Source organism: Zootoca vivipara, chromosome 2 (genome assembly GCF_965207765.1).
Source record: "Zootoca vivipara chromosome 2, rZooViv2.hap1.1, whole genome shotgun sequence".
In the NCBI taxonomy this organism is placed as follows: domain Eukaryota; kingdom Metazoa; phylum Chordata; class Lepidosauria; order Squamata; family Lacertidae; genus Zootoca; species Zootoca vivipara.
The window spans coordinates 47,233,744-47,260,156 of record NC_142584.1 but is presented as its reverse complement, the minus strand read 5'-3'; the positions used below and the strand labels follow the sequence as shown (position 1 = coordinate 47,260,156).

Genomic DNA, 26,413 nt, shown 5'->3' with positions numbered 1-26,413 from the left:
AAACCCAGCCAGATGGACGGGGTATAAATTATTATTATTATTATTATTATTATTATTATTATTATTATTATACATTATTCACATGCTTCATTGGCAAAGATGGCACTCTGTGACAAAGGGGGCAATGGATGCAGCATGCAACGCTTGGAGCCCCATAATGCTCTTAGTCTTTGGGGATCTTTCCCTTGACCCTCAAGTATTAACTGATTTCCCAAGTAACAGAAGAGGCAGGGCCAGGTGTTTTAAAAACCTATCATTAATGGGGAAAGCAACAGACGCCAAACATAGCTCATTTTAATTCAAAAGGGCCAAGAGAACTGCCCCATTTCCAATCGTTTCATCCTCCTACTACCACCTCAGGGTCATTGCTTGTCCTTGACCCAGCCGCAATTCAGCAATTTGGGTTTTCTAATTAATTGTTTTCAGGTTTTTGTGGGGAAAGTGCTGCGGGGCGGGGAGAGCTTGGACATGGACTTGGGAAGCCGGGACCTGTGTCCAGAAATGCAGAGCAAAGGTCAGTGTAGATGAGCGCAGAGTCAGGTTTCATTCCACTGCAAAAGTGCAAGCATTCCACTTATGCTTCAGTCATTCCACAAAGCCCCAGGGGGATGGGATTGTCACTATACGCACACAACCCTCGGAGCACTTTCTCCACTCAGCCTTGGAGCTTGGTGTGTTTATTATTCTGCTAGCAGGACGAAAGAGTACTTTGGAGGTGTGTGGGCATGGGAAGGAAGAGGCAATTGTTATTTGCAGAAAAAAAGTGTTTGAACAGCAAGGAAAGGAAAGGAAAATGTAGCAGAAAGCTTAAAGAGACCCCCAGGTGAGTAAGTAACATTGGGTAGAAAGGAAATGATATAATCATTCAAACGTGTAGAAAGGAAATGATATAATCATTCAAACGTGCAAAATTGTATCTTGCAAGTGTCCCTATTTACCAGGACTCTCTTTATGTTCTGGTCCATGCCCTTATTTGCCATTGTGATAAATGTTTTCGGAAATGCCATTCGTGTGCAAAAATCCTCATTTCAGACCCCTCTGCTCTCTAGGCATTAAGGACCAGAATCAGATACTTTGGTGTGCTAGCAGAAGCCAGCATAAGGACTCTTGCTTGCACAGCGGGGCTCTCCTCCTTCTCCTGCCCCTGCACACCTCTGCTCCACTTCCAAATCCTCAGGGGGTTGGAGTCTGGCAAATATATTGCAGCGATGTGCAGAAAGGAATAGGCCATTAAGGCTGCTGGTTATCACCCGTGGCAAACAAAGCCATTCTAAGTATAGGTTTTGCATGCGGACAAGATGGAGCCAAGAAGTTAACACTAGCACCCGCTAGCTCATACTGAAAACAAGCTTGAATTGGGAGAAGCAGGGAGGAAGTAAAGCCTGAAAGGAAGGGATCTACTTTGCCAACAAGTAGTTACTAAAGAGAAGGAATAAGAAAGGTGAAAAATGCCTTTCTATTTCCCTCCCACCCCAGTTCAGGAAGCTTATTGCAAGCACTGTATGATTTTCAAATGTGTTTTTAATTGTATTTTTACAGACACACTACAGACTACCTGAATGAAGCTCACTGGCCATTGGTGGTCCACAGACCACAGTTTGGGAACCTCTGCTCTCTCATATAGTGTATGTTTTTTTAAAAAAAAAACCAGAGCAAAACAAATGCATATTTGGGGACTGCATATGCACTTCTCATGCTTTACATGTGTGTAGACCTCTGCAGTCTCTCTGGGTGAAATTCCCACAGGCTCTGCTAGGCATGATGCTTCCTAATCAGGATTTCTGAGACAAGGTTATTAGCATTCAGATGAGGGTGGCTGGTTTCGCCTTACTCTATACGGGCAGACACATTAAAATAAGGGCATCCAGGAAAGCAGCCTGGGCAATGATCCAAAGGTAGAGGCGGTCTTCTACACTTTTCTTCACCAGGACCGGCTCTAGGTAGACCCCCGGAACTGGCCGCGCGGAAACCATGCTGCACCCTGCGAGGGCGGGGGCGCTGGAGCGATCTCCGCCCCTCAGCGCCAGGACGGCCGGCCTGCTCAAGACTGCCCTGCTTCACACAGAGGGAGGGCCCAAGGACTACTCTGTTTTGCCATGTCTGGCTGTAAGCACTTGACGTCACGAAGTGCCAACCCTCAATTTCCTGTTTTGTATAGCAATTTTGTCACTTTTATTTGTGGAATACAAATTTAACAAGAAGATAGATGATAGATAGATGATAGATAGGCTTCCGGTTCAGCGCCAGCGCCGATCGGCGGGGTCTCGTCTCGTCTCCGAGACGGCCCGTCCCTGCTAGGAGTGGGGAGGGCAGCGAGAGCGACGCTGCGCCCCTTAGAACCCCGGGAAGGGCTCCCGGGGGCAAATTTTGCTCGGCAGAGCCCCAATCCGGACTCCCCAACTCTCCAGCTAGCTCTAATAAGAGCTCCGGAGCAAGGAGGGTAGAAGTCGCGGGGGCCATTTTGAGCGGCAACGTTATCCTAGCGGGGAGAAGCTTCAAGCCGAAGGCGGAGAGCGCTGGATTCTTCTGAAAATAAAACGATTGGAAATAAGACTGTAAGTAATCTCACGATTTGGATTATAAAACAATTTGGATCTGGGAGAGGGGAGAAAAGAGGAAGCCACCCCCCCCCACGGCAACAAAAGAGACAGTAAATAGAAACCCGAAGCCGTAAATAGAAGATTTCAATTTAAAAGGATCCCTCAAAGGCATCAAAGAGAATCTCCCCTAAATGCAGGGTAAAAGGGGAGAGAGACTGTGGTTGTGAGTGCCCTGCAGTAAGAGGTAAAGACTAAGAAAAACCTTTCTTTTCCTCGGGAGCCGGCAGCCCAGACAACCCAGTGAGTTGATCAGGATTTATAAGTCAAATTTTTATTTCAATTTGTATTTCTGGACTTTGTGGAAATTCTTTTTTGGTTTAAATGCTTGTGAAATGTGAGTTCGAACTTTATTTTTAATAAGACTTGAAGAATGCAGCCAGCTTGTTAAAATGGAGTCGGGAAAATAAACTGTGATCATATTCCACCCCATGTGACAAGTTTTGACCTTGGCAGGATTGAACTATGTCAACAAAAAGGTATTCGCCTGAGTTCCAGCGGTCTGTTTTGACCTTAATGTGGGAAGCAAGAATAGAACTATGTCAAGAGGAGACACAACGGCAAGAGTTACAGCAACAATTCCAGATGGTGATGGCAGAATATGATTTCTTAGAAGATGAAGCTTTTGAAACTGAAGAAGACGAATGTGAGAATGACAATGATGGTGAATGTGATTTGGAAGGAAAATATGAAGATGAGGACTGTGATGATTTAACACAAAATGAAGCCCACCACGAAAAAAATGATGACTTTACTCTACAAAAAGTTGGATGGAGTGCCTTTCCTTTGAGGGGGGCACGATTGGTATTACTGGAATTTCAGAATGCCCACAGGGAAGAGGGAAAAAATATGCAGAGAAGAGAAGAAACTCAGGGGTCTTGTATGGAGCCCTGGATGGCAAAAGGTTGTAAACAGGGGGTGGGGTGAAGGGAAAGTGAAGTTGTGATTATAAGGATGGATTAACAGGATTATAACTGGTCTGCTGATTATGGAATTTGCTGGATTGGGGGGGTGGAGCCGGTAATCGGGGATGTAAGGTTAAATTGGGAATAGTTATAGTTTTAAAAGTGAATTGATTTTGGAAAAATGTGAAAATATGGAGGCTTATAGAGGGTAAAAATTAGGCACGGGAAGATAAAATGGGAGTTTGATTTTTCAGTGATTTGGACATTAGGTGAAAATGATAATAATCAATTTATAAGTAGTATAAGGTATAAAAGTGTATTTTTATAAAATAAGAAACTGTTGAAGATGATAAAAAAGGGATGAAAACCGGGGAAGGGGGGAGGGTGGGGAAGCCCACAAAATATGGTTTAATAATTATGAATGAAAGAAAGATTTTTTCTGTTTTGTATTGTCTTTTTCTCTTTTTTGATATTTTTTTTCTTCTCTTTTTTCTCTTTTTTCTATTTTTACTCTTTTTTTTTTGGTATGATAATAGATGGTTGGATGGATGACCTCCTGCGTACTGCCCTGGTTTACTGGAGCTCCCTGGTGGCAGGGGGGGGCTTTGGGGACAGGGGAGGGGGAGGAGGACAGAAATCCAAGCATAAAATGGACCATCTCTGACTGTTCACTTACATGGGATACTTCTGTGGCAGGGGAGGACCCATGGAGGGGGGTGGGAAGGAGGTGGAAAAGGTGTTTATGTATGTATCGTTTTTTGTAATTTGTAAAATTAATAAAAATTATGTTTTTTAAAAAAAGATAGATAGATGATAGATAGATAGATAGATAGATAGATAGATAGATAGATAGATAGATGCTGTAACACACCTTGGGATCTTACAGTGAAGGGAGGGCCACAGTACAATACAATACAATTATAATTAATAATATTTGGTCAAAAATGAGGCGCTGAGACTCGTATCTTGATAAAAGCACCATAGGTGCCCGCACGAAATGATATTTTTCAAAACATGCATAGGATTCGCTACTCTGTAGCACCACACAAAGAGAAAACTGGATCCTTTAAAATCTGCCTCTTCACTTTGATATTAATGAAGGGTCTTAGATGCAAGGTTTCCTGGATTTGTTTTGTGAATTGTTTGTATGCTGCCTTATTGCTTGAGTGCCTTATGCTTTCTTTTATTTTCTATTGTATTTAAGTTGGTTTTCTTGGAGATTGTAAGTCACTTGTGGAGGAAGTTCCACAAAAAGCGGGGTATAAATCTTTAAAAACAAAAACCCACGATATAAATAAAATAGTAGACATCTTCATTGGAAGAGCTGAGTCTATTGTGCCAAATACATGGAAATGTGTTTTTTTTTTAATAAAAAAAATCCTGCAGGTTTCCTTTCATTGAACTGGAGCTTAGCTAGTCTGCATGGATTCTGGATCCATGGCAGAGAGACAGCAATAGAATTTGAATCAACCACCTGCTGGAACATGGTGGCACCCGGCATACATGGCTGTCCTGTGTCCCTGAGCTGAGGCTGCAGGAGTCTGCCCAGGGCATACTGAACACAGTGCTGGAGTCCAAGGCCATCACCTCCTACCCTGTGTTCAAGGTTCATGCCAGGTTGTCAACAGAGAGCTGCCAGTTCCTCGCTGCCTCCTCAGAAGGAAAAGCCTCCTTGGAAGCTCAAAGAAAGGAGAATCATGATTCCCTGCGATTTCTGCCTAGGGAAACCTCATTCCGCAGAGAAGAAGTGTCTGACCTGTGAGGCGTCCCTGTGCCGGGACCACCTGAGGAAACACAATTCGAAGGCCACCCAGAAGGACCATGCTTTAGTGGCTCTTGGGACCGCAGGGGCCCAGGAGAAGAAATGCCCAGAGCATGCCATGCTGCTGGAATGCTTCTGTCAAGACGACTTGGCGTGTGTTTGCAAGGCCTGCTCCACCACTGGCTCCCACAGCAGCCACAGCGTCGTCGCCCTGAAGGACGAGTACGACAAGCAGATGGTAAGGGGCTTCAAGCGGGCATGGAGCGTTCCAAAGAGGTCCTCCAATTAAATGTAACAGAGAGAGAGAGAGAGGTTTTAAATAGAAACGGGTGTCAGAATGTGGAAGTAAAGAAAGGGACCCTGCAAGACTTTGAAACAAATAGTATTGGGGGGAGAAAACAAAGCAAAAAACATCAAGCATCAAGTAGCATTCAAAGCCTGATAACTAAGCAGTAGCAAATTATACTTGTGGGGTGTTTTTCTGATGGTGAGGCATGTATTTATCTGAAGAAGTGTGCATGCACACAAAAGCTCATACCTATGACAAACTTAGTTGGTCTCTAAGGTGCTGCTGGAAGGAATTTTTTTATTTTGTTACAAATATGTAGTCAGGGGAAGGGCTGCAGCTCACTGTGGAAGAGCATGCGCTTTTCACCCAGAAGGTCCCATTGAACTGAGAAATGACACCAAAACCAACAGTGGAGATGCCTATAGACCTTGCTTGGCCTCAGCACTTTCTGCAGGTATCTTCATTTCCATGCTTGACAATGTGTTTGTGTGTTACAGTTCCTGGCATTGATCATTGACTTTCTCTCCCCCTCTGAGCATGGCAGTATGCCAGCCAAGAATAACAAACACTCCACTGCGTGTTAACAGCCCTTCCTAGGGAACACCTTATCAACAGCCCCTGCTAGATTAGAGCACAATTTTGCAAAGAAAAAAGAAAAAAAGTTAGTGGTAACTAATGCCATTGCTTTTAATTTGATGGCCTTCTGCCTGCTTCTAGAACACGGGTGTCAAACCCAAGGCCCGCGGGCCGAATCCGGCCCGCCAGACCTCGTCATGTGGCCCGCGTGGCCGCCAGCCTTCACCCCCGCTGCCACCACTAGCGCTCGGCCCACGGCCGGATCGGGCCCCGCCGCCTCCGCTAGCGGCCGACCGCCTCCTTCAGCGCTCGGCCCATGGCCGGATCGGGCCCCGCCTCCAGCGCTAGCGGCCTCTCGCCGCCTCCAACGCTCGGCCTATGGCCGGATCGGGCCCCGCCTCCAGCGCTAGCGGCCTCTCGCCGCCTCCAACGCTCGGCCTATGGCCGGATCGGGCCCCGCCTCCAGCGCTAGCGGCCTCTCGCCGCCTCCAACGCTCGGCCTATGGCCGGATCGGGCCCCGCCTCCAGCGCTAGCGGCCTCTCGCCACCTCCAGCGCTCGGCCTACGGCCGGATCGGGCCCCGCCTCCAGCGCTAGCGGCCTCTCCCCGCCTCCAACACTCGGCCTACGGCCGGATCGGGCCCCGCCTCCAGCGCTAGCGGCCTCTCCCCACCTCCAGCGCTCGGCCTACGGCCGGATCGGGCCCCTCCTCCACCGCTAGCGGCCTCCCGTCGCCTCCAGCGCCCGGCCTACGGCCAGATCGAGCCCTGCCTCCGCCGCTAGCGGCCTCCCGCCGCCTCTGGCACTCTGGCTACGGCTGGATCGGGCCCCTCCTCCACCGCTAGCGGCCTCCCGCCACCTCCATCGCTCGGCCTACGACCGGATCGTGCCCCGCCTCCGCCGCTAGCGGCCTCCCGCCGCCTCTGGCACTCGGGCTATGGCCGGATCGGGCCCTGCCTCCGTCGCTAGCGGCCTCCTGCCGCCTCCATCGCTTGGCCCACGGCCGGATCGAGCCCCGCCTCCAGCGCTAGCGGCCTCCCGCCGCCGCCGCTGGCCGGCCTCCCACCAGATCGCCGCCTCCCCCACTCGGCCTATGGCCGGATCAGGCCCCCGCCACCACCACTAACCTGCTGCCTCGCCGCCGCCGCCCGCCCGCACTCCCTGCACAAAAAGGTAATGTTGCTGTGCATGCCTTTAAAGTCTTTTTTAAAAAATAATTTTTATTGATTTTAATATAGACAAAACAGAACAAAACATAATATATATACTCCATCCTTCTTCCCTCCCTCCCCCCACAAGTCCACTTCTGCCACCAGTAGACCCCGTGGGCATTGAGAGTCAAAGGTGGTCCATTTTAAAGCTGGGTTTGTCCTCCCCCCTCTTCCCCCCTGACTCCCCCTGATACCTCTTTTAAAGGGTACTTTTCCTACAGATACAACCGGCCCTTTGAGAGTGACCAAAAATTCTGATGCGGCCCCCGATGAATTTGAGTTTGACACCCCTGTTCTAGAAGAACAAGTTTGCTCTTTGCTTGTTGTTTGCTGCCCTAGGCGTCTTCAGGAGAAAAGGCAGGAGATAAATTACATAAAAAATTACAAAATTACATAAAAAATAAAAGTCCTGCTGAGGCTAGTGGGACTTTGACCAGGATATGGGGACAGAAGAGCCTTGGAATACTTCTGCGTACTTAATTGCATACTTGATTGTGCTTTAAATCATTAGGAGTCTAGCTACTTGGGAAGAAGACCCAATATATTTGAAAAGACAAATAAAGCAGAAATTTGCCATCATGGCAGCCCATACATACAAATGGAGTTCAATGGGAGTTATTTCCAAGTCAATGTGCATTCCAATCTCAAACTGCAACCACGAGCATCCTTGCCAGGATGCATGGCATCCACCTGAGAGTTCTCAAGGAACTCAGATGTGAAAGTGCTGGTCTTCAAAACAGAAATATGCCCCTCGGATCAGCCTCCATAGCAGAAGACTGGGAAGTAGCCAATGCAAGGCCAATTTTAAAAAAGGAATTGGGGGAGGTTTCCTGCAACTTACAGGCCAGTTAGCTTAAGGTCAGTTTCTGGGAAGCTGGTGAAAAGTATTGTTAAAGATAAACTAACCAAGTACATAAAAGAACAAGCCCTGCTGAAGCAGAGCCAGCATGGCTTCTGCAAAGGAAAATCCTGTCTCACAAACCCATGAGTGTCAGCAAGCATATAGACAGAGGTGATCTGCTTGACATAGCATACCTGGACTTTCTAAAAATGTTTGATGAAGTATCTCACCAAAGACTCCTCAGTAAGCTTAGCAGTCAAGAAATAAGAGGGGAAGTCCTCTTGTGGATCAGGAATTGGTTAAGTTGCAAGAAGCAAAGAATAGGAATAAATGGACAGTTCTCCAAATGGAAAGAAGTAGAAAGCAGAGTCCCCTAAGGATCAGTATTGGAAACTCTGCTATAGTTGATTAATCTACCAAATGAGCTTATTGAAATGTACAGTTCTGTGATTTCCCTTCTGTTTTTCTCTTAATCAGGCAATTCTCTCACAGATTATGAAATCAATGCAGGAATACAAAACTGCCACAAAGAAGACACTCTTACATCTTCAGAAAAGTGAGGATCAGATAAAGGTTTGTGCTGTAACTTCATGATGCCATGCATGGAAAACAATGAATGTGTCTCCAATATGCTTCTCCATCCAGCACCCCAATCTTTTCATTTTAACTATGCAGCACTTTTGGCCAGTGACTCTTTTCACCCCAAGGTTTATTACCTGAACATCTGTCTGTCTGTCTGTCTATCATCTATCTATTGACACATGGACACAGATTTAGTTAGTGCATGCTCTATTTACTGTCCGGACAGGCATGTGTTTCTACACCCTCTTCAGATACTCAGAGGAAGGACTGAGTTATATAAAAAATGGCAACTCTACTGCATGTGTATGTGCACTTTCAGTTTCTGTTTAAGGCATCCCTAAAATCTACCTAAAAGCCAAGGTAAAGGTAAAGGGACCCCTGACCATTAGGTCCAGTCGTGACCGACTCTGGGGTTGCAGTGCTCATCTTGTTTTATTGGCTGAGGGATCCAGCGTACAGCTTCCAGGTCATGTGGCCAGCATGACAAAGCCGCTTCTGGCAAACCAAAGCAGCACACAGAAATGGTGTTTACCTTCCCGCCGGAGCGGTACCTATTTATCTACTTGCACTTGAAGTGTTTTCGAACTGCTAGGTTGGCAGGAGCTGGGACCGAGCAATGGGAGCTCACCCCATTGCGGGGATTCGAACCGCCGGCCTTCTGATCGGCAAGCCCTAAGCTCTGTGGTTTAACCCACAGCGCCACCCGTGTCCCAGGTTAGGGACAAAATAAAAACAGTAGTTTACCAGGGACAAGTACCTGAAAACATGGGCTCTCCCTGGGTAAGAGTGTGTGACCACTAACAGACACTAGGGGGCTTCCAAGGCAGCACTTCATATCACAGACCCACACAGAGCTTGTCAGAGGCCCGAGGTGGGAGTCTTGTTAAAATAAAGTTAAAAACTCAAACAGAAAAGCAGCTGGGCCCAGTGGCGGAGCTTCATGTTCCGGCACTGGGGGGCTGGCGCGCGTCTCGGGAGCGTGGCGTGCCGCCCACAGGGACGTAGCACGCGTCCTGGGTGTGTGGTGCGCTGCCCGCAGGGGCATGGTGCGTGTCCTGGGTGCATGGCATGGGGCGTGGCACCCGGCACGGGCAGGGGCAGCCACGATGGCACCCCACCGGGATCGTGCTGCCGGGGGCGGTGTGCTCCGCCCCACACACTCCTTTTCCTCTGCCAGTGGCTAAGCCCTGGTGGGGGCCCTGGCCAGCTTAGCTCTCCAAGGCCCAGAACAAGAGCTACCCTTGCCTTTGCACAGCCCTGCATATCAGGCAACCTTTTAAGCCACAACAGAAGACTGGTGAGATGTGAGCCTCTGGTACTACTTTGGGGCATGTGCTTCAGTTGCTGGGAAACCAGCAGGGCATGAGAAAAAGAGCACCCAATGTTAAGGAAGCCAAAGTCAAGCCAGAGAACAGGCAAGAGATCCCAGCCAAGGCACAAGGATTCAGTGAAAGGTGTCAGTGGGTGAGCCATTACAACTGAACTACAACTCCCAGCAGCTCCAGACAGCAGAGATAGGCTAGCTGAGGCTGATGACACCAGGTTGGGGGAGGTTGTATTAGGATATGGGAATGACAAAGCTCTGTTGACATTAAAGCTGCAGCCCTATGCACACTTACATGGGACTTACTCTCTTGAGTATATATGCATAAGTTTGCACTGCACATTACTCAGTGGCGGTAGCCACAGGATAACTGAGGCAAGAATACATTGGTGTGATCTTCTGAGGGGTTGATGCCCGCAGTGCTTTTCAGAGCAACTGGCAATATACTTGGGAGGTTGCTGAGAGCTATAAACTTGATAGCTTGGTGGCCTGTTTTGCGGAAGCGATAAGTCGTTTTTCACTATAAAAATGTTATCTGACATATATAGTCTCCACACCTTTTAAAATGACGGTTGTTTCCTAAGGGAGTTTTATGAACAGGGGAGGGACCGTGACCACGGAGCTAACAATCCTTTTTAGCCTAGATAGGGAAGTATTGCTCAAGACACCCCAGGTTTATGCCCTAAGTCCAACAATTCAACTGTAAAAAAAAAAAGTTGCCGTCTTTCTTTCCTTAGAACAATAAGAAAATGTTGACGGATCAGCTCTCCAGAATCTTCCAAGAGATCAAGTCTCAGGTAGATCAGAAGGAGAAGCAGATCCTAGGTGACATCCAGTCCAATGAGAAAAAGCAGCTGGCTGACATGGCTGCTCTGAAGAAGCAAATGGCAGACAAGAGGGATGTGGCTGCCCAGGGCCTTCGGGAGCTACAAGCACTAACAGAGAAAACAGATGCTTGCCTCTTCCTCAAGGTGACCAGCTTTTTCTCCCCTTCAAGTTTTCTGGATGCCCCCCTTTCTCTGCATGCAATAAAAACAATTCTTTTCTGTCTTTCTGTAGGATTTTCAGCTGGCCCAAGAGAGGTAAGTTGCACATCACACATTCCCCTTCATTTGCCTGTCACATAGACTACACTGCTTTCCACATGTATGTGATTTCATATGGTGGTCTACTGAATGGACTCATTGCCAGGTAATGAGAAGCTTGGCATGATGGAGTCTTTTCTCTTCCTCCTATATCTTCTGAAAGTATTAGCTTCCCTACCTTCAGGAATGTGTTTTTGCCTCTTCAGTAGCAATAACGGAACCATTGTGGATAATTGTGCTAATGATATGTGGCATCTAGTTCCTAGATTATTGGTATAGGAACTCAAGAGTGGCTGGTGAGAGCCGTGCGGTTGAGCTGGAGCAACCAGTTCAAGCCTCTTTACACACTGAGCTTCTCATGTAGACCAGGGAGGAGGGGAACAATAGGCTTGATTACCTATTTCCTCCCAAGGTAAGGGAAGTGACATAGCTAAGCCTGGCAGGACAGCTTACTCTGTGGTATTAACCCCTTCATGCATTAATTGGACTTAAGCATGTTGGGCATATGAGTCTGGTTATCCCACACCTCACTCTCAGAAGACGGAATGGGGACTGACTCAGATGGTTCCCATTCCCTTTCTGTGATGTCTGGAAACTATGGGGCAAAAGCCTTGTCCAACTCAGTGCTTGAGCTTTCTCTACCCCCAGTCTCTGCATCCTGTCATCTCTGCCCCATCCTGGTTGGCATTAGAGGGCCCCTGACAGAGGAAATCAGCAAAAATATCCTCCCCACTTCTTCCATTAGTGGACAACTCTGCCAAAACAAACCCTTTCCTGTGAGTGCAAGGGCACCGTTGGAATTTCACTCAAAAGCAACAACATACACAACCTTTTCTATCCGTACACTATCCATAGGTTAACTTAGTATTTACCCTTAGGAGTGACAGACATTACAATCGGGATGATGTTTGGTGGGTTGAATGACCTCTTGTACATGCTAGGATTAAGAAACAGAATTTCAGCAATGACAGTGTGGAAGTGCTGACGGTGCATCTGGATCAGTCAGACATTCAGGAAGTCAGAAGTCACACAGCCATGTATATCTCCAACCTAGACGCCCTGATGCAAGTAGTACATGGTAAGTGAACGTACCGAAGAACACCTCCCCCAGCGAATATGCTGATGTGTGAGTAATAACTAGAGACTATGCACTGTAAGATATGTGCACAAGTAGCATGCACATTCTCCTCCTATATACACATCTGCTATATATACAGTAGCAACTTGAATTGCCGGTACCCTATTTCCATGCTGCACATTTTTCATTGACTTGATTATAGAGCAAAGTCTAATTTCATCTGTTTACTCAAAGATACAAAATATAATCTAGGTTAAATACCCTTTGCAATTCATCTAAAAAGATTTTGATGATCGGTCACAGCAGTATAACAACTACAGGATTCATGGGACAGATTTTCTTTACCTCGTTTGTTTTTGGATATTTTATCCCTTCCACATGTTTCGTGATGCAGAATCCCTCTCAGACAATTCATTCCTCCTCATAGCTGATGCATATGACCGTTCTTTTTGCTGGTATGTTGGTTAGGTCCTGGGCTGATGTGGAGCTATTTAACTCCTAAGGGACAGAGACTATCAGACACTCCTGGCGCCACCTTTATGGGACTAAACCTAGCTATTATTAACCACACAAACTGGAAACATTAGGACATAGGTGAGTGCTAGAGAATTATATTCTCAAAGGAGTCAACCTCACTTTTTCTCCACGACCTTATGGCACACTCTCCAAAAGCAAATAGCTTTACTCAAAAGCCTGCTTCAGATTTCACACTTCTCTGGATTTTGCAATACTGTTCTTGGCACAAACATGCATTTATGACATCTGTTTCAGGATAAGACACATATACAAATACATTCACCGGGATAAAATACTCATTTTGTGATAAAATACTATTTAATTATGTATTTAAATTATTTAACTATGTAATTAATAATTATGTACTGGGTTTAAATATGCATTTAAATTCGAATTTTAGAGCGGAGTTTTAAAAACATATCCACATATTAATTTAGAAATGGCTCAGAACAAACTTGTGAATGGACACATGCAAAATCATGGACCAGAAGCAGACTGATCCATCCCTTAACAGTGTGTGCTGTTGGATTCCTTAAAGCAGGGGTACTCAACCGGATGCCAGTACCGCTCCCATCTGCCCATCCCACACTGCCAGTGACCAGGGATGGTGGAAATTTTAACCCAAGAACATCTCAAGGACTCCATGTTGGCTACCCCTGCTTTAAAACAAGGAGAACATCCAAGTCTTACCTGCCTTGAGCTTGCACCATCTCCTGGTGTTATGATTTATTACCTTGCTCCGAATGTAATTTCGCAAATGACATGCTGAATCACACCTATGGGATCTCTTGAGGCGGTTTGCTTCCGAAACCTCATCATGCCAAATCTGTCCTGGAAATGGATCTTGTAGGAACAGTTCCTGATTACAAGAGTGGCTTTGCATGAATCAGCTGTCTTGTCCTGTTTTCTTACTCTTCATAGGTAAAATCATTAACCAAACACAGTGGAGCAGGTAAATCCCTTTTTGTCTTTCGATCTGTGCCTCACACCCAGCATTGGGTTTTCCATTCATTTGTGCTTCAGTTTAGGAAATGAACAGCATAGGCAGTAATACTTCAGATAAATGCTATGGGTTCCCCATACCTTTCTTCACAAAATAAGAACCTACTGATTATTTCCTGATAAAACACATGAAGAAGGATCACAAAACACAGTGCAAGCCACATATTTAAAAAGAACAAGGATCAAGTGGGACAGGATCCCTGCAATTCATGTAGCTCTATTTAGTGTTGAAATAAGCCAGTCCAAGACATTTTTGCACCAGAGACAAACTGCAAAATGGTGTCCCCTTCCCCGTCAGGGAACAGGGGGTGAGTGAAGATCTCACCAGGAACAAGGAGTGAAGAAATGCTGCTTAGGTGTGATTTGCATGATCTGTGTACACAGTGTGTATCATGCCTACATACATGTGCAGGCTTCTTTATGTATGTTATTCTGTCCAAATGGACACTGGGCAGAGGGTGCAACCCCCCCAGCCCATCGACCAAGATTGACAACGGCTTTGTGTGAACCGCCTCTGTTGAAAGGCATTGTGTTTCAAGTCAATGCTGCAATATGAAAAGTTGCTCTGCAGAAGAGCGATACTTTGCTTACCAAAGAGGTGGCTAATGTGTGTTGTACGGGTATGAAAATTGCATTTTGCATGTGTGGTTACGTTGCCCCTTTAAATCAATCCTTGAAACCTTTGCAAAATCTGAATTAAGTCAGCAGAATACCCCTTTCACAAGATACATGCAACAAGATGGTAAAAAGCTATAATCAAAGTGCAGTGAAATCCTATGCATTCTACTCAGAAGTAAATCTCATTTAATTCAACGGGACTTACTCTCAGGTAAGTTCAAAAAGGATTGCAGGTGTAATGTTATGATTTCTAGGAAGTTTTCCCATATCTGTGTGACTTTTAATCTTCTGCTATGTTTTTCTTTCAATTGATACCCATTATTCTCTTTTCTCACAAGGACAATCCCAGCTGCTGAGTTCTCTCTTGATGGTAGGTGTTTGAAACATCACTACTACCGTAATTTTCAAGATGCCAGTCTATGTCACCTCACCTCCTCCAAAATTATGCTGCCAACACCTTCTAAAATGTAGTTTTCAGACCATGAATCCTGTGTGATTATAGAGCAGGTAGGAAACTTATTAAATGGGGGGTGCAATTGTTTCAAAACTAGCAGTAAACTGTAGACCTGCCTACAATTTTATAAAAAGCATTTGCCGCTATTCACATTGAAGCAAATATGCCTGCTTTTTCTGTATCTTCCAAAAATTCCACGACATAGTGCAGCTTTGAAATGTGCTCATGGTTCTTATACCAAACTTCATGCACTGTTACTTTTAGAGTTACACCAAACAAGGCAGATACACTCCTAATATTCTAATATTATGGAACATTTATAATGATAGAATAAATGTAACACTTACTTGGCAGTACATCCCATTGAATTAAATGAGAAGTGTATTTGATCAGGCTAGGTGTGAATACATGGATGGGTTTATGAAGTTCATTGTCCTCTGCTAATGATATGCACGTTCAACTAGCTGCTCCTTTTGTTTCAATCAGATGTGATTTGCAAAGTCTTCCCATCACCATCACCACTACCACCCCCACTGACTAGGGATATATCTGGAGAAAACGCAGGTAAGCAAAATAGAAAAAACCATGAACTATGAACAACTGACCACTGAATTGTCTGTCCAAGGTTCCCACTATTTCAATGTTTTGACAGCTTTTTAGTGTTAAAAATCTCAAGGAACAATATTTTCAAAATCGTAGGCTGCAACCTTATGGCTTAAGCTAGTACTGTCTGACCCACAGATACTTGGAATCACAACTTTGTCTCCTTTTGTGTCTCCTAAAGTGATCTTTATGAATTACCTCCAGCTGGAGTGTAGCTAGGTCTGGTGCAGTTGTTTATCTTGTTTAGAGCACCATGCAGGGCCCTTTCAAAGGTTTGTCCAAGTTAGGACTCCAAACTTTCTTTCTCTCATTACCATAAAAGCCAACCTGCTTCTGATCAGAAATTAGCCAGTGGTCCACCAACTGCCTTCTGCCCACCCTGGCAATAGCAGGTTACTGATGCCTGTCATTATGAGCTGAAGATCTGGCTTAGGAGAAAGAAGAAAAATGTGGAAAGTTCTGGGCTTGGTTTTTTTAAAGTGTTGATAATGAGCAGCTAGAAATAATGATGATGATGATGATGATGATGACGACGATGATGATAGCAGCCTTTCTTCCTCTTCTAAAGGTGCAGACGTTCAGAAATGATGAAACTAATAAGAAAAAAGATCCCAGCCAGGTTCACTGGCTATAGAAACAGGAAGATACATAACAGGAGGAATGCTTTGAAGGTGTCTGGTTGAACTGAGTTGCAAAAGAAACCTAGTGGGATTTGATGATGTCTCAGTTCAGAAAAAGTACACTCTACCTGCTGGCTTTAGTGTTTGAAGGGGGCAGGATCTGTTTGATAGTTTTTGTGAGTGACTTGGAAAATGCCTGGACTACCGTACTTTTGTTGCCCATTCCCTGTATTTTGATGTGTGTAATAATAATGGAACTACAAAATGTTGAACAAAACATATAAGCAGCCAATCAAAATCCTTTGTGCCATCCTGTCAAAACATTTTCTTTGAAGGGCTCCAAACTCTGTTATCATGTGAGCTGTACAACTCCCCTTAGATTCTGTTTTGCAGCCCTCTTTGTAAGCAATTGTTTGTATTGAGTATAGTTGTGTTAATTTGTTTGACAGCATGAAAAGCTAAAAGTGCTGGGTGATTCTTTTTGCTTTTATTGTTCGCTTGAAGCAAATCAAATGGAATCCATTGCCTTGCAAACATAACTCCTGCATAATTAAGCCAATCTCTGGTGATGGAAATAAAGCTTGGGTGGTGATTAGCATAGCATTAAGTCTTTTGAAGGAGAAGATGTGTATTGCTGATCTGCTGGATTCACATTTAGCTCCCTGCAGTATAAAATATGCTCTGTTGACTTCTTATGTGTTTTTTTCTGCATTGGTTTTCCATTCCCATCAACAGAACCCCTCCCAAATCACTGAATATGCAGATCTGCCACTCTCCTCCAAGTAAAAGGGGGCACCTTCTGGGAGTGGAAACTACCAGTAGTCTGGAAGATCTTAGGAACTTCTGTGTCCACAGCAAGTCACTGTGCTGGGAGTTTCAGAATGGGGTTCTTGGAGACAGAACGGTTTGGTGTCCTCTGAAGAACCCCAAATATGGAACCCTTTCTAAGCATATGGTTGATGGTCGTAATGAGATGGCCATTTCAATTTAGAGGGCTGGTTAGACTGTGATTGCAAAAGTGCCCCAATGAAAACAAGTGCTGGAAGTATGTAGGCCTACATGGTGAACAATCTGTGAATAAAAGCCCCAGTGATCAAATCATAACAAGTCTTAAATCTTTAAAGGGACAAAGGAGGAGGGGAAATGTTGCTGGAGAAATGTAATACTTAAATCAGCAGAACCTCGTGGTCAGTGAATAAGTGGAGCAAGGAGCCTATGTTTCTGGGGTGAATAAACATCCTTCAAGAAGAACTAGTATTTTAAGCATTTCATCTCATCCCTTCATATGCATTAGTTCCCTTATGCATTTAGCCAGTTGGAAAGCTCCTGTTTCCTATTTCCACAAACTACATGTATGCCAAGAGGTTTACAGGGTCCAGAGATCTAGCTGATCTGTACCCTGAGCTAAGCACTACCTGTGTCATAAACCTCACTATCAGTTCCTTGCTTGGCTTGCACTTTCCTTATCATCTTTTGAGGACATATACTGGATTCTTGTCCAGGGCTTCTGCTGCTGCAGTTATGATACTGAACTCCTGCACACATGACATTTGAGACCTAAGATCCACACCAAGATGAAAAACAGTTGGGGAGATCAGCAGAGTAAAGGAAAACGAAAAAGCAGGTCAGTTAATATTTCTGTTCACCTCTGGCCTCCACTTGCAGTAGAAACAGGAACCACAGGCAACTCCTGAATACCTTCTTTGTTTTTGAGCTTTGTTTCTCCTATGCTGGAGATCTTTAGCCTTCAACAACAACAAAAAGGTCAGAGGGAGCAACAAATTATTTTGATCACTTTGGCTGTCCTTTATTGAAACTTCTCCTACACTACAATATCCTTATCGTAGCGGATCAACCAGAACTGTACACAGTATTCCAACGGTGGTAGTTGCACAATAGGTTCGTTATAATGGCATTATGATATCAGCAGCTTTGCTTTCAGTTCCTTTCTCCTGATGTTCTCTAGCATGGAATTTGCCTTGTTCACAGCGGCTGCACAATGAATCAGCATATTCATCAAGCTATCTACCACAACCACAAGATCTCATCCCTGGTCAGTCACTGTCAGCTCAGATCCCATGTACGTATATGTGAAATTAAGATTATTTTGCCTCTACATGCATCACTTGACACAGGTGAACCTGTCCCTTGGACCTACCATTTCAAGCCGCAGTCAGGGACTCACATGACTGAACATTCCTTTATATATATTCACACAAAAAACTATACATGTGAGGGAGAAGAGTAGACTAGAACCCTTTCCCCTAACATCTAGTTTTGCAGGTGTACTTATTATTTGATTCTTTTTTGTGTGTGTATGGAGGATTGAATCCTGTGCATCCATACTGACTGGATGGAATGGTACAGCCCAGAGACAAGTCTACTGCACCAATCTGCAGACATAGCTGGATAGCTGCAAAACACTGCTATGAATTTGGAGTGAAAACAAGCTTTTGAGGAATGGTTCCTCTGATTCTGATTAATTCAGTGTCAAGGGATAATGCCTGCCTATCTTTAATCCTAGACTGTTTTAATTAAAATTGAATTTAGGGATTAAGTTGGCACACAAAAGTTCATTAAATAATGTTTCCCAGAGCAGCCTCTTAAAATATATTTGGACAACTATAAAGAGAGATTTCAGTAATATTTCACACATACTTTAGGGAGCCAAACTTGCTTTATGAGTATTCAGTGGTACCATGAATTAAAATGCTTTTGGCATATGTACAAATTGGGCACCCCAGTGTGGGTGAGCTGAAGATACAAGCATCTTTCTTAATTAAACCAAATTTCTGCATCCAGACTATGAGACTGAGATTTTAAATTAATGGCTTTTCCAGTTTTATAATTGGCAATAACAGTCTTCCTCCCAGAGCATTTAGAAATACTTGGTTGTTTTTATACATAATTTTTAATGCAATTCTCAAATTACATTTATGTAGTGCAGGGATTTTGTTTTCATATCGTTTTGTCATATTAATTACAGCACCAAAACCTGTCATAACCGAAGGCTCTGTAGCCTCAAGTGATTCTGCAAAATTAGCTGTTTACAGAAAGAGAGCTCGGAGTTCTTTTTCAGAGATGAAAAAAAATCAGTTCATGTTGCATTGTGTTGAACACACAGTTTCAGTCAATCATCATTTGGACAGGTAACTCTGTGACTCCATACAACAAATACAGTTCTTCTTGTGTGGAGGATCATTCATCTGTCAAAGTTTTTAAAAGAAAGAAGAAAGCTTATTCTGACAGATGCTGCATAGAACAAAACTGAGTAAATCTGCCAGGATATTAATGAATGAATAAATGTTTTTCCAGGGGTCTACAATTTTTGGCTGGCATTGTTGGCCAAGCCAAAGGCTACAGTCACCAGCTACCACCCCCACCCACTGGAAACAAGTGCCTTAAAACAATGGTGTCCTACCCTCTCATCCCTACATTTCCTACTTAGGAGTAGGAAAGGCAAGTGAAGAATGCTTCCAGTTTGGCCAAGGCTCTCCAGGCACCTAGGTCACACAGATGCAAAACAACCTCCAGCCCTCCTCCCAACTCCACAACTGCCTGGGCGATCTCTTGGCACCTTAAAAATGGAAGGAAGGTTGGTTGCTCATCATACTTGAGTGTGGCAAGCAGAATTGTTGGAACCTATGTGTCTTGCCTTTCTCAGTTCCTCCACAGAGAGTGTCAACTGTCTTCAATATAACCCTCATTCTGCTAAATTATGCACCCTTGCCTATCTTTTAGGACCCCTTTCCCCATTGAAGTTGTACCCTAAGAGACTTAACTCCCCACCTTCCTTCTCATATTTTGTCTCCTTTTAACTAATTCTAAATCCTTGATTTGCCACCATTTTGATGTGTGACATGCTTGATGGATGGTCGTACCAGCAGAGACTCAATATAGGAGCAGCATGTGGCAGCTATTTTGAAGATTCGGGACAGATAAAAGACAATTGCTTCTTCACGCAGTGCGTAGTTATACCGTACTATGAAACTCACTCCTATGGGAGGCAGAGATGGCCACCAACATGGATGGCTTTAAAAAAGGATTGGACAAATTCATGGAGAATAAGCCCATCAAAGGCTACTGGCAATCCTGGCGTTGCTCTCCCTTCACGACTGAAGGGAGTAATGCTTCTGCAGGTGCTAGAAACTGCAGGAGGGGAAGTTTATCTCGGGCTCTTGTCCTGCTTGTGGGTTTCTCACATGCATCTGGTGGGCCACTGTGAGACCAGGAGGCTGGACTAGATGGGCCATTTGCCTGATCCAACAGGCTCTTCTTGTACAGTAGATCTGATGTAATTATTTGGCCAGCATTGGTGACGTCAATCCTATTTTGATTTAACACACAATGAACTTAATGCTGCAGTTGTGAATATTTCTCAAACCAAGCAGATTCAGGTACAGTGGTACCTCAGGTTACAGATGCTTCGGGTTACAAACACTTCAGGTTACAGACTCCGCTAATCTGGAAGTAGTACCTCAGGTTAAGAACTTTACTTCAGGATGAGAACAGAAATCGTGCGGTGGCGGTGCAGTGGCAGCGGGAGGCCCCATTAGCTAAAGTGGTACCTCAGGTTAAGAACAGTTTCTGGTTAAGAATGAACCTCTGGAATGAATTAAGTTCTTAACCAGAGGTACCACTGTATAACATTGCATTAAGATCAGCATGTGGGAACAAGAAAGCTGGAGTCAAGTATCTGTTATGGCATTAGTAGGCAAGCTTGCCTAAGGTATTTTGGCATTGTTTTTAAACTCCCACATGATTTCTCAGAAACACTTCCCAGGGGTATCATTACTTAAGCTCATTATAATTATTAGGCAAGGTTGGTTTTGTCATCACGTGTGTAAGTGCATTGGCTGGCTAAACAGCCAATTGGTTTAAACTACTGGCCCTTTTATTTTGTGCTCTTCTCCTTCCACCTCCACACAAAAAAATGGTAAGTGAAATCTTCCTAGCCGAAAAAGGCCTTTTCAAACTGAGCAGCCATCAGCTGGGTCTTTTCAGAGTCTGATGTGTTGTTGTTGCTGCTGCTGCCATCTGGGGCACCATGGGACGGCAGAAGTGGTTCTGTTTCTGGGGAGGCAATGTTACTGTTTCTAATTCACCTACATATGTTGATGGCTCATAATAAGATGTAATATAGCAAAATATTTTGATTGCATCATTTTAAAGTTTGCAAACTGAAGATAGTACTAAGTTTGAGACATCCATGTTTTGTACAAATAAAATTTAATCAGCTCAGAGTCATTTGGATACATAATGAAATGGGTGAGATAAAGTGTCTGTCATGGTGGCCACAGGGAGAAAGAGCAGCTTAATAGGCAGTAAGTTACCAGCCTCCCGCCTGGGCAGCAAAGAAGGGCCGCCAACCACTTGTGACTCAAGAAAACACATGAAGATTAAGAATAAATGCACATGGTTCTGTTAAAATAGGCATCTGGCCAGCCACTATGAGGACAAGATGCTGGACAATATGGGCCTTCGGCCTGATCCAGCAGGCTCTTCTTACATTCTTGAACTATTTCTTGTTCAGCTCTTCTGACCTGCTCATTACTGAAACAGAGCATTACAAATACTCCTAAGACATGGCCTTTACTTGGCTTCAGATTCCGTTAGCAGATATTCAGATATTCTCTTTCCTCTTCAGTTAACAGTTAGCAATATATATGTTAGCTGGAGATAATGAAGCAACAGTATACTTCCATGTTCTTCTTTCTTCAAGTGCTAGGCGGTTTGGGAATACAGTAGACTTCACGAGGTTAAGGCTACAGTCCTAGTTGGAAGTAAGTCCCATGAAGTTCAGTGGGATTTTTCAGGAGGTATACTTTAGATTGGGCTCTTTGGGGAAGAGAGTAAATGGGGAAATTGTGGTGCCTATGTAAGAGTCTTTTTTACAAGCATACAGGCTGGCTGGCTGTGCAAGTCCCAAAGCATCCTTAGCACACACCCACACACCCGGGGGCACAAGCACCTTGCATAACAGGCTTCCTCAAACTCCTCCAGATGTTTTGAGGCTACAATTCCCATCATCCCTGACCACTGGTCCTGCTAGCTAGGGATCATGGGAGTTGTACATCTGGAGGGCTGAGTTTGAGGAAGCCTGCACCACAGTATGCTAAGCCAGGTACGTACTGCATAGTTAATGTATTTGGCCTGCAGCTGTAACTTGTACAGTGGTACCTCGGTTTACAAACACAATTGGTTCTGGAAGTCTGTACTTAACCTGAAGCATACTTAACCTGAAGCGAACTTTCCCATTGAAAGTAATGGAAAGTGGATTAATCCGTTCCAGACAGGTCCGCGGAGTACTTAAACTGAAAATACTCAAACTGAGGTGTACTTAAACCGAGGTATGACTGTACTTATATTTGAGCACATATGCAAATGGGGGGGGGAATTTCTCTTGTTGTGAGCAGCAGACAGGAGTGTGGCAGGAATATGTGAACAACCGAAATAACAGAAAGACAAAGCACCAAATGACACACACACACACACACACACACACACAAAAAAAAGCAAAACATTTTAAATGCCAAGCTGTGCTATGTGATCTCAGTGAAAATTTAATAATTTCTTATTTGAAAAGTTAGGAAAATATCCTTAAATCTGCACTAGGCATAAAGTTTTAATCTTTTTTTGTCAGTATACATTTAATCTTTTAAATTAAGAGGATTAGTCCATTTCAACTAATTTGGAAGTCTGAATTCATCAGTAGTATTGTTGTCATTTCCCCCTCCCTTGTGCCTGCCCCCGGATTAGTATCAGTGACTCAGTTGTGTCATCTGCTTCTGCTGACGAGTGGGAGGCAACCATTAAGCACATGAATTCAGAAAAGGCTACTGAATCTGTTAGCTGGATAGTGGTGAAGATATTTACAGTATTAGCCTAAACTGAATGTAATTAGGACAAACACATTTTTTAAATTTGATTCAAGTAAGTGATGCACAGCACTGCTTTAGTCTTTCAAGCTGAATGCAACTATTGATGCAATTAAGGGACAAATGCTACACGCACGCACCATTTCATGGTGGAAGGAAGCCACCTGAATGGAAGCCACAGGGTGCTATCTGAATACCCATTTGCCAAAGACAGAATCATGCTTGCGCAACTACATATTCCAGAAGCTCTAGGATTGCTCTAAGTTTAGCGTTGTTAAGTTTTGTCCTCATCTTTCAGGGTTGCTTACTTCCCATCATGATTATAAAATTACCACTTGTCTCCTCAACTCTAAAAATGCCATTTATCTCAGTATTGTTGAGCAGTGATCTGGGCCTCAGGGGAAACACTATAAGGTTAGCTGCTCAAATCATGTGTTTAATTTCCATTGGCATCAGACAGAGGTCAGTCACTCTTAGGCTGGATGAGCGACCCAACTGCTTTATCTAGAGCAGACTTCCTCAAACTCGGCCCTCCAGATGTTTTTGGCCTACAACTCCCATGATCCCTAGCTAGCAGGACCAGTGGTCAGGGATGATGGGAACTGTAGTCTCAAAACATCTGGAGGGCCAAGTTTGAGAAAGCCTGACCTAGAGGTCTGACAAACAGCGGTCCTTGCCTTCTTATCTTACTTTTCCCTATTCCAACCTTCCTCTTTCCTCGTTAAATATTTCCAGTTCCATTTTAAAATGGAAATGTGAGTCCTGAATGATAAAGTGATGTGAGATAAGCTTCATTTGAGTTATGAAAGATCTGTGGCCAACAGCAGATAGATAAAACACTGACGGCCATTTGTTTTCTTCCTATGACCCTGTTCTGTGTAGAGAGATGCATGGAGAAATTTGCGTGTCAGCCAGGCTGGGTTGCTCCAGTGAAGTGCTTGAGCCAATACTTCCAAGGGGGAGTGGATGATGAAGTGCATAGTACATGGTGGAAGCTTCCTACCCTCTGCATTTTATTTGCATTTTTATGACTGCTTGCAAATGTCACAGTTGCTAAAGTGGCACTGGAAGGTAAAGAAAGTTGCCTGATTATCTCAGTGGGGTGTGACCAAACAGCACATGTCTTCCAGCCTAATCAAATTTTTAAAACTTGTCCCATGAGCTGCTGACAAGATAGCAAGAGTCACTCAGGCAACTGGCCCTATATACCACTGTTGTGGTGCCAGGAAGCAGGGTGAATAAAAATAAATGATTTTTTAAAAAATTTATAAAATGGATTTATTTTTTTAAATCAGATTTTTAAAATAAAATGCTTTTGGTAGAAATATTAAGAGGATGTCAGCAAGGTTAAACCTTTCTGTAAAAAAATGATTTAATGAACGCTGTGGATGTAGCCTATCTTGATTTCAGCAAGGCCTTTGACAAGGTGCCCCATGATATTCTTGTAAAGAAGCTGGTTAGACAATGCTACCATTGGGCCCAGTCTTATTCAACATCTTTATCAATGACTTGGATGATGGGCTTGAGGGCATCCTGAGCAAGTTTGCAGACGACACCAAATTGGGAGGGGTGGCTAATACCCCAGAGGACAGGATCACACTTCAAAATGACCTTAACAGATTAGACAACTGGGCCAAAGCAAACAAGATGAATTTTAACAAGGAGAAATGTAAAGTACTACACTTGGGCAAAAAAAATGAAAGGCACAAATACAGGATGGGTGACACCTGGCTTGAGAGCAGTACATGTGAAAAGGATCTAGGAGTCTTGGTAGACCAAAAACTTGACATGAGTCAACAGTGTGATGCAGTAGCTAAAAAAGCCAATGCAATTCTGGGCTGCATCAATAGGAGTATAGCATCTAGATCAAGGGAAATAATAGTACCACTGTATTCCGCTCTGGTCAGACCTCACCTGGAATACTGTGTCCAGTTCTGGGCACCACAGTTCAAGAAGGACTCTGACAAGCTGGAACATGTCCAGAGGAGGGCAACCAAAATGGTCAAAAACCTGGAAACAATGCCTTATGAGGAACAGCTTAGGGAGCTGGGTATGTTTAGCCTGGAGAAGAGAAGGTTAAGGGGTGATATGATAGGCATGTTCAAATATATAAAAGGATGTCATATAGAAGAGGGTGAAAGGTTGTTTTCTGCTGCTCCAGAGAAGCAGACACGGAGCAATGGATTCAAGCTACAAGAAAGAAGATCCCACCTCAACATTAGGAAGAACTTCCTGACAGTAAGAGCTGTTCGGCAGTGGAATTTGCTGCCAAGGATTGTGGTGGAGTCTCCTTCTTTGGAGGTCTTTAAGCAGAGGCTTGACAGCCATCTGTCATGAATGCTTTGATGGTGTATCCTGCTTGGCAGGGGGTTGGACTGGATGGCCCTTGTGGTCTCTTCCAACTCTATGATTCTATGAAATCAAGACTTACTGACTAGTGATTTAAATCAAGTCTTACTGACTAGTGATTCAATTCGATTTAAATCAAATCCACCCTGCCAGGAAGACAGGGATAATTTGCCTGTTTGCCCAGAAATGTGGGAACACATCCCAGTATTCTGATGCTGTGCTGTAAGAAAGGAGGAAGAAAGGCATGGGAGTGCCACATGCTACCCAGGGAACTCATGTGCTCCACTGTGTTTTGATTCAATTTCAGTGGCATTCCCTCAAGAGATAGATGGCTGCTGTACACCATATTCGTTTACAGCCCCAGTGTGTAGCTGGTTCACTCCAAGGTTTTTCTGCACATGATTTGCATATAAGTGATGAAAATAATCAGCTCATGTGTGTGAACTAGTCCTTAGCACGTACCCCATGCCATTATTCATCGCCCTCCACTTGCATCTCCTGTCTTTCCTCTAAATAATCCCTGCGGAGTCATGATCCACACTTTGGACGCATCCTCACCCTTGGCTGTTTATGGCTGTAATTTCAGATGGACTCCTCCCATGTTTGAGAAACACTGCACTAAGCACTTGAGGCTATAGCACTGAGACTGCGCTGTGCTGCCTAGTCAAGTAGGTCTTAACATTTGTTCAAAGCATGACCATATAATCTGCAAAGCATTTCAGTCGTCCCGTACAACTCATGATATAACAAGCCAGACAAGTAACAGTGAAATATTATGGGCTGCCAGATGGCTGGTTTCGCCCCGACCTCACTCCCCTGCCCCCCCCCCTAGGCAGGGAGAAACAGCTTCCCTTAGTGAGCCTCTGCCAATGCTCAAATAGCTCCACAAATTGTGCAAGCCTGCTGCAAATGACCCCAAATTATAAGCACGTGTATGTGTACATAGTGATAACACAGAGTCGGCCTATATGGGCTCAAGTCCCACTTCCGCCCCCTGGTTCTGCCAGCCTCAGAAGCGCATATGTGAAATGGGAACAACAACAGTGACCTGGCTAAAAGAAGTAAATTGAATTTGGATATACAACTCTGACATTATTTGATGATGCATGCTGCGCTTTTAAGTC

General features: G+C 44.3%; 1 protein-coding gene across 3 annotated transcripts; it reads left to right on the top strand.

Moving 5' to 3' along the window:
- Positions 1 to 38: 38 nt before the first annotated feature.
- LOC118080275 (E3 ubiquitin/ISG15 ligase TRIM25-like) lies at positions 39 to 17,163 on the top strand. 3 transcript variants are annotated; one of them, XR_015948091.1, is made up of 9 exons: positions 39 to 5,502; positions 8,658 to 8,753; positions 10,824 to 11,057; positions 11,146 to 11,168; positions 12,113 to 12,249; positions 13,687 to 14,596; positions 14,724 to 14,755; positions 15,326 to 15,403; positions 16,011 to 16,028. XR_015948091.1 is itself a non-coding variant. In XM_035105239.3 (9 exons), the coding sequence occupies exons 1-9, from the start codon at positions 5,113 to 5,115 to the stop codon at positions 16,028 to 16,030; spliced, it is 1,041 nt and encodes a 346-aa protein (XP_034961130.3). In that variant the 5' UTR covers positions 39 to 5,112; the 3' UTR covers positions 16,031 to 17,163. The 3 variants fall into 3 exon arrangements, 1 of the variants encoding a protein (XP_034961130.3); XM_035105239.3 differs by having other exon boundaries at positions 13,687 to 13,717; positions 16,011 to 17,163; XR_004691954.3 differs by lacking the exon at positions 13,687 to 14,596 and having other exon boundaries at positions 16,011 to 17,163.
- The last annotated feature ends 9,250 nt before the right edge of the window (positions 17,164 to 26,413 follow it).

What these genes read in the sequence shown, in the direction of transcription:
- LOC118080275 (XM_035105239.3), top strand. Translation starts at nt 5,113, where the DNA reads ATGCCAGGTTGTCAACAGAGAGCTGCCAGTTCCTCGCTGCCTCCTCAG. An exon ending in TTTCAGCTGGCCCAAGAGAG is followed by an intron (nt 11,169 to 12,112) that starts GTAAGTTGCACA and finishes TGTACATGCTAG; the next exon opens with GATTAAGAAACAGAATTTCA. An exon ending in TGCTGAGTTCTCTCTTGATG is followed by an intron (nt 14,756 to 15,325) that starts GTAGGTGTTTGA and finishes TGTTTCAATCAG; the next exon opens with ATGTGATTTGCAAAGTCTTC.